Source organism: Larimichthys crocea, chromosome III, assembly GCF_000972845.2.
Source record: "Larimichthys crocea isolate SSNF chromosome III, L_crocea_2.0, whole genome shotgun sequence".
NCBI lineage: Eukaryota > Metazoa > Chordata > Actinopteri > Sciaenidae > Larimichthys > Larimichthys crocea.
In genome coordinates this window covers 19,018,149-19,026,463 of record NC_040013.1, presented here as the reverse complement: position 1 = coordinate 19,026,463, position 8,315 = coordinate 19,018,149, and the positions used below count along the sequence as shown (strand labels likewise).

General features: G+C 39.7%; 1 protein-coding gene across 2 annotated transcripts; it reads left to right on the top strand.

The window, feature by feature from the left end:
- The first annotated feature begins 4,173 nt into the window (after nt 1-4,173).
- Nucleotides 4,174-7,782, top strand: LOC104929405 (indoleamine 2,3-dioxygenase 2). Of its 2 annotated transcripts, XM_010743920.3 has the most exons (10): nt 4,174-4,349; nt 5,118-5,213; nt 5,354-5,473; nt 5,614-5,732; nt 5,921-5,935; nt 6,061-6,160; nt 6,267-6,384; nt 6,493-6,544; nt 6,807-6,955; nt 7,126-7,782. In XM_010743920.3, exons 1-10 carry the CDS (start codon nt 4,260-4,262, stop codon nt 7,500-7,502), a joined length of 1,236 nt encoding a protein of 411 aa, XP_010742222.3. In that variant the 5' UTR covers nt 4,174-4,259; the 3' UTR covers nt 7,503-7,782. The 2 variants fall into 2 exon arrangements, with proteins under 2 accessions (XP_010742222.3, XP_027129856.1); XM_027274055.1 differs by lacking the exon at nt 4,174-4,349 and having other exon boundaries at nt 5,334-5,473.
- Nucleotides 7,783-8,315: the final 533 nt, after the last annotated feature.

Below are 8,315 nucleotides of genomic sequence, written 5' to 3'. Positions count from 1 at the left end.
TCTCTGTTTGAAATGCATGTCTTATATGGACACATTGGCAGTAGCTCCATATTTAAGGCCCAGTGTGGTACATTAAGATGCCAAGTGAAATTTGTGTTGTTGACCAAGACAAGACTTTGAGAAGGCTATGCAAGTTTCCCTGCATTACACATGCAAGCTCAGTCCAAACAATATGAAACATCCCAAAAGAGAAAGAATTTCCAACAGGCAGTTCATTCGCTTTCATTCTGATTAAAAAAAAAAAGATTTCCCTGCTTTGGTCTGCCCCTGATGTTAGTATCTATATGTCTGTGTATATATATAGTGTGTGTGGGTGTGTGTGTGTTGTGTGTGGTGTGTGTTTTAATACCACATTTGTTGTTTGTGTTTGATCATGCTAGCATGATAGGTGGAGGCAGATGATTGCTCTTCTAATGTTGCTGTGGTGCAGCTGTTTGACAAAGCAGCTCAGATATGGCCCAGAGAAATAAACCAACACCAGATGACAAAGCACACTCTCTGTGAAACTGGTTTAACAGTATTTTTGTGTGCGTATGATGCAAATGCAAAATGCATAATGGATTATAATATAATTGGCATAAGGATATACAGTGTATCCATCTTATAATTTAGAGCCAGTTTTATAGAAAGTTATCAAACAATTCTAGGCAGTAGGAATATAATAAATATTACCCATATCATCTAAAAATAAATAACCATTTACAGTATATGATCAAACACAAACAAACAAATGTGGTATTAAAACACAGGGAAATCTTTTTTTTTTTATCAGAATGAAAGCGAATGATACTGCCTGTTGGAAATTCTTTCTCTTATTGGGATGTTTCATATTGTTTGGACTGAGCTTGCATGTGTAATGCAGGGAAACTTGCATAGCCTTCTCAAAGTCTTGTCTTGGTCAACAACACAAATTTCACTTGGCATCTTAATGTACCACACTGGGCCTTAAATATGGAGCTACTGCCAATGTGTCCATATAAGACATGCATTTCAAACAGAGACAGCTCAAAATGTGCCAGGGAGGAAGCGGAATGAGGCTTTTATGTTTATTATAAAATCCCAAATAAATGTTATTGGAGAACAAAATTCATATTTGTTTAATTTCACACTGTTGTAAATGTGTGACAGTACATAAAACGTTAGTTACTGTTTAGTTTTGAGCTGCAGTTCAAAGAGCTGCAATTAAGATGGTGTACAGTAATGGGACAGGCCAAAATACCTATAACTACTCCATTCCTTTACAATACAAATGCTTCTACCATAGCAGAACAAGTGTTAAGTACCTCTCTATATGTAAACAAATGTCTGCTGATTAGAATGAGTAAAATGCTTCTTATACAGTAGATGAGAAAATCAGTACCAGTTCCATACTTTGAATTTGAGGCTAGTGACAGCAGATGATTAGATTATGATTATATACAGTAGAGATTGGACCCAAGGGAACAGCTAGCCTTGTTCAGTCAGAGTTTTAAAAATCTGTCTACCAGCACCTCTAAAGTTGCGCGTTGTTTGTTTAAGTTTTACAAGTAGTTACTGTAAATTTCTTGGCCAGGTAAAGTGCATTCCTTGTGTCTTTTTTAGTAGACAATCAGTGTTGATTGTGTCTTCTAATCTTTGTATTCTTTGGATTCATAGTTATGTGAAAAAGCATAAAGGTAGACACCGTTCTTAATCTATCACCGTCTGTTGTGTCACTTGTCACCCACTGCAGCAGCAGTCCTCAGTTAATAGCTAACATGGGCATTACAGGCTCTGCCCACTCCTGGCTCGAGTCCTACCTCGCTGGACGCTCCTTTAATGTGTCTTGGCAAGGTCGTCTGTCATCGACTCATACCCTCTCCACGGGGGTGCCGCAGGGGTCGGTGCTGGGTCCCCTTCTGTTTGCCATCTACACCACCTCGCTGTCCCATGTTATCCGCTCACACGGCTTCTCCTACCACTGCTATGCCGATGACACACAGCTATACCTGTCGTTCCAGCCGGACGACACCACGGTCTCTGCACGCATCTCCGCCTGTCTCTCTGATCTGTCAACTTGGATGAAAGACCACCATCTCCAGCTTAATCTGTCAAAAACCGAACTCCTGGTCATCCCTGCCCATGAGTCAATCTGCCATGACTTCAACCTGAAAATTGGTACTGTCACCATTACCCCTAACCATGCTGCTAAAAACCTGGGCGTGGTACTAGATGATCGTCTTTCTCTCTCTGAACACATTTCCTCCGTAGCGAGGTCATGTCGCTATGCATTGTACAATATTAGAAAAATCAGACCGTACCTGACCCAATATGCCGCTCAGCTCCTGATTCAGGCTACAGTCAGCTCCCGCCTCGATTATTGCAACTCGCTCTTGGCTGGCCTACCTGCTTGCGCGATCAAACCTTTGCAAATGGTCCAGAATGCCGCAGCGCGACTGGTTTTCAATCAACCTAAAAGGTCACATGTCACCCCACTCTTCAGCGACCTGCACTGGCTGCCTGTAGCTGCCAGAATTAAACACAAAGCTCTGACGCTAGCCTACAAAACCATCTCAGGATCTGCCCCTGCCTATCTCAGCGCCTTACTAAAGGCTCACGTCCCGACCAGGGCGTTACGCTCCGCTCATACAAACCGTCTAGTTGTACCCTCGCCTCTCGCAAAGCGAGGTCACTCTAAACTCTTCTCTGTGGTCGTCCCCAAATGGTGGAATGACTTACCAACGGCTACTAGAACAGCAACATCCCTTTCTACCTTTAAAAAACTTGTAAAAACCTTTCTGTTTCAAGAATGCTTCCCTGCCTAACAAAACTAACAAAACTAACAACTATTCTGTGCTCCTTTACACCTTTCTCAGCTTAGGTCCTCCTCTGTAAGTCGCTTTGGATAAAAGCGTCTGCTAAATGCAATGTAATGTAATGTAATGTAATGTAATAGCTGGACGTATAGGATTCATTTTTTGAACTATAATCAGTAGTCGAGTTGTATGGCATGGCCTGCACAAGACAATACTATTTATCGGAAAGAAACAATAACCACTTAACTATGGACATCATGTCATTCACATCTTTTTTAAACATATTTGTAAAAACATTTTAAATATCTTTATTTGTGAATGTGCTCAAATATTTTTTTGAACACAACTTTGTGCATGTTTTTAACATCTTTGTGTGTTTTTAAACATATTTAAATACATTTAAACACATTTTTGTTAAAAAACATCTTCACTTAAAAAAACACAATTTAAGGAGGAGGAAAGAATACTTCGAGTTTTAAGACAACGCGATGTTTGAAACAAGCGGTATTGACACCTGTCACCTGTCGACCAATCAGAGTCAGGAGAATCTATTAGTACCGCCCACATTCACCTTTGACCCACCAATGACGATCCAGAATGAAGTAAACCCAAAGGTAGTATATCGCAGCAAGAGGTGTCACTTCACTGTCAAAGCCTCTTTGTCTTTATGTAACAACCAGGAGCTTCGTGACTGACTCAAACTAAAGCAGAGACAGAGCAGGAGACATTAGCAGCGTTTCTTCGCGCTGGACTTTTGACACCAAACAGCAAATTGACAGTGGATTGTTTTTGCTACTCTTTGGGGGCTAGCTCGCCGAGTTTTCATCGCACAGTGATGAGACACATATCTTTGTAAGATATATTTAGGACCTCGAGATGATGAATGACTGTTAGGACAATATTTAACCCTGATGGTCAATATATTTATTGTGCAAATGTGGTGACTGATGCATGTATAGATGGCATGGTGTGGTAAAAGCAGAATAATCATTATTATTTTCAATAAATCATCACTGTACAATGAGTTTGGAACATACAGCAGTGTGTATTATTCAATCTCAATAACCTCCTCATATATAAACATTGCAAACTACTGCAAAGGTTGAGTTTAGCAGAATGTGTACAATTTTAATATTTTCAATTTTCACCAGAAGCTATTATTTTTAGTTTCTTTCAACTGCCAAAAATGATTTCCTTCATATTGCATACTGTAAAAAATAGGACATTTTTCAGTTTTGCTCTGTATACTCAGCTCTTTCTCTCAATTCTCAATTTTTATATACAAACCATAAACTGAAACTGGAACTGAACTGGAAACGACATTACAGTACAAGAAATTTGACTGGCTCTTTGTTGAGGGTGTGAAAAAAAAAGGATGTGGGAACTATAAAGCAGGCTCAGAGCACGTTTACCAGCTGAGTGTCAGACACAGTGTGTTTCCCTTCTCTAAGCCGAACTACTGCAGTAGAATAGAGGGCAGAGCATATGGAGACTAACAGTAGAGAAACACTTCAGGCAGCCTTTGATGCATTTGATATTTCTGAGAATCTTGGATTTCTCCTTGAAGAGCCACTGGTAAGTTTCACTGTCATTAAAATCAAAACTATTCTGAAACAAGCGCACAAGATGTTATAACTATACTGTATATACTGTACAGACAATGTTGTTTACCATTGAGGTCTATTTTCTCATTGCCTTTGTTGGTCAGCAGTATATATAGTCCCTCTGGGCTGAAACTGATGATTATTCTCGTTTTTGAGTAGCGAGGTTATAGAGGGTTATTGATCCAGTGAAAGTCTCTTCCATTCACATGACTGGGCCTGCTTGCTGTCCAGCACTACATCACTCAGTTCATTACACTTCAAATGCCAAATTGAATGACATTCTTGTTACAAAAAGATACATTTTGTAGAAATAAAACAGTAAATATGGCTCAAATGTAACAGAAAAAATTCACTTACCTATGAGAAACTATAAGTATTAGAAAATGTTCAGCTGAAGAATTTATCATTGCATTAAGGACAAACTACTCATCTATTTATACTGTACAATGATTTCCCATCTGGGAATCACCTGTTTTCAGCTTGGTTAGTTTTCAACTGCCTATTTCAAGTTGCTTTCTCTCTCTGATTGATAGCTCCAGTCAGTCTGACTTGCAGGTAGGGATGGGAATCAAAATTTCACGTCCAATAAAATCTCATCAATTCCCATACCTACATGCAGGTCAGGCACCATGGCAAACATGAGCTGATGATGTTACTGATTACACTCCACATGAAAATCCTCCATGCAAAAAACAATCAAAAATCAATAGGAAGTCATTGTATTCTTATTATCATCTAGACCACCCTTCCAGACTATTATCGGGTGTGGCTGGACCTGGCAAATAATCTCACACATCTAATAGAATCACGTAAACTGCGGGATCAGGTTCATAAGGTGAGAATGAGCAAAGCCTTTATAATGCAAACACTGAATGCAATCAAAACCCATGCATGTCATTGTGGACATACAGTTTCATTTGTTGAGTCCTTGATGGTGATCCTGATCTGAAAATAGAAAATCTGATCACAATCCAGATGCCGGTCTTGAGTCCAAATCTCTTGAGTAACCATCGGGAGCTCAGGCTGGCTCATCTAGCACTGGGGTTCATCATCATGGGATATGTATGGCAGGAAGGACAACATGCACCCGCTCAGGTAAAACACAGCACAAACAAAAATCTATGATATTGTATCAATGCATTGCACTAAATACAAAGTGCAGCTGATGGGAATGTCAATTTTGCTGATGTAACAACTGGAAAATTTGAAACTTCACTATTATTGTTGTATGAGAGATCCTCCCAAAAGCCCTGGCTAAGCCCTATTGGCAGGTGTCTAACATGCTCGGCCTTCCACCTATCCTGACTTACGCAGATTCAGTTTTAGCCAACTGGAAATTAAGGGATCCCGCAGGGTGAGTTGTTTTGTTGCCTTGTCTTTAATATCTATATTCCACATACTGCACTTTATTATGATAGAGATATTACAAAAAAACAGTATGTCTAAATGTCAGTGACTCACATGAAAAAAACAAAACAGCAACTAGGTATTTCTTTCTCCACTCAAAACACTTGCTCTTCCTTTCTTTCATTTTCGTTTTAGGGAAATGGAAATTGGGTGAGTACAAGGAAACAAAAAGACATTCACTTTTTTCAATTCCATTTTCACATGATTTTCAAATTCTGACACTCATGTGATGTTGAGCTCATATATTTCCCAAAACTTCATTTGTCAAAAAATAGGAACTTGGACATGATATTTTCCTTTCCTGGTGGTGAGAGTTGCAGGGGATTTTTCATAGTGTCATTGTTGGTCGATATGGCTGCGAGTTCAGGCATAACGGTTAGTACTGACTGCTGTTATTCTTCCCCTTTTTCATGTTAACTCTCTCTGAACCCTTTGTCACTAGTCCCATAGTGATGGATTTTAAACTTTGAATTCTAACCAGGGGACTCTGGAGGTGATGCATGCTATGAAAATGTCGGACCTCACCGGCATACAGAAGGGTCTCATCAAAGTAACTCGGTCTTTAAAGAAGATGAAGGAAACTTTCAAACTCATGCATAGTAAGTTTGAATTAAAACTAGTCCAACCTAAATTTAATAAATCTGCATGCTGAGCCTTATTATGCAAATTCAAGGTAATTAGAATAACAGAATTTGTGCTTTTTCCAGATCATGTCGATCCAGCTGAGTTTCATGGAACATTGAGAATGTTTTTCTCAGGGTGAGATTTAGGACTGTTACTTTTAATTAATTAATCATTTTAATGGTTTTGCTAAATCCTGCAGATTCATCTTACTGGAAGGCATCAAAAGTCCCTTCTGCTTCTACCATTATGTATTGTACTAACTGCTGCATAGTTTAGCTGTATGTCTAACATATAAAATGGTACCATGTGCTTCTAATTGCATGTGCATCTATAAAAAGGAGGTTTACAGTACATGTATGTGATTTGTATGTGTATGTTTGTATGTATGTGGTTTTAGGTGGCGAGACAACCCTATGCTTCCACGGGGGCTGTTGTATGAAGGTGTGAGCAATGAGCCAATTTTGCTATCAGGCATCAGTGCAGCCCAGAGTTCAACCATTCAGTGCTTTGATGCTTTGCTGCGCATCCAGCATGAGGATGAGACACGTAAAAATGCATTTCCTTCTACCTTTAAACACCCTCCAATGCTTTCCATGAATGAATCACATTGTTTGTGTAGTCAGTTGATTGCTCTGACAGAAAATGTCTCCAGGAAAGGTTATTTTCTTTCTTCCAAAGTCTCTTTTCTGCTCTCTTCATTGACTCACCCTATCCAGAAGCCTTCCTGACACGCATGAGGGATTACATGCTTCCTGCCCATCGTCAGCTGATACAAACTCTGTATGTCTGTCCATCTTTGAGAGACTTCATCCTGTCCCACTCCAGCTCTGATCTCTGCCAAGCCTACAACTCCTGTGTCTCCGCACTGGTGGATTTACGGAACTATCACCTCAATAGTGTGACCAAGTACATCATTGTGCCCGGTAATCGTGCCCGTGCCATCGGCTGCCCGCTGAGGGGTGTGGGCCCTGCGCTAAACAACACAGGGACCGGCGGATCTAACCTTATGGGCTTCCTCAAGAGTGTTCGTGACACCACCCGAAAAACACTGATTTTAGAAGTGCTATCTGAGTCACAAGACACAGAAATATAATGTATTATTATTATTATTATACTCCCAAGTTGGTGGAAATAGCCAGAAATAGGTGTGGTGGGGTGGGTTTTTCATAGGATGGTGAAGGGATGACATAGTTCGTAAATCTGAATAAGTGGATGCAGTAAGGAATTAGGAATACTTTATCAAAAATGCATAATTATGTATGTATGTACTATAGTTGTCTCACCAGCAGGAGTTAAGTCACAATGTGCAAATACTTATTTTTGTGTGAGCAAAACAGTATTGTTGTGGAGAAATGCTGAAATCAAAGGTCAATGCTGAGGTCAGGAGGGAAAAAAGTGTTCAGGAGCCTCTGATGTCTTATGCTGTATTATTTATTGATGCTTGGCCAAGGAGAATTAGAGACACTCTCAAAGTACATCAGAAGTGCCTGAGGTCGGTCTCACATTCTGCCCAACTCATGCTGGTGGATAGACTTTAAATGTCTCTACACATGGAGGTGTTATTGTGAACATATTCTAGTCTGGAGACACAGATGTCTGTTTATGCAGATTGCAACATCAACTCCAGGTATCTATTATGTCTAGAAGGGCGGCAATAGGTCTCTCAATAGGTCACCTAAGGATAGAAAATTCCATAACAAGTATCACTATACTACTACTACTATAATACTTTATTAATAATACTTCAAAATCATATGAAATTATTGTAAAAATGTTTACAAAACATACTAGAAAGAGATTATGTTTAGTGTTCCATTTTATTTATTCTGGTTTTATTTGTACCCATGAGTGACAGTACCTCAGTCCGTAGGAACCAAAAGTAGGGGGGGGGGGGGGGGCTACCCTC

What these genes read in the sequence shown, in the direction of transcription:
- LOC104929405 (XM_010743920.3), top strand. Translation starts at nt 4,260, where the DNA reads ATGGAGACTAACAGTAGAGAAACACTTCAGGCAGCCTTTGATGCATTT. An exon ending in TGCGGGATCAGGTTCATAAG is followed by an intron (nt 5,214 to 5,353) that starts GTGAGAATGAGC and finishes ATCACAATCCAG; the next exon opens with ATGCCGGTCTTGAGTCCAAA. An exon ending in CCAGCATGAGGATGAGACAC is followed by an intron (nt 6,956 to 7,125) that starts GTAAAAATGCAT and finishes CACCCTATCCAG; the next exon opens with AAGCCTTCCTGACACGCATG.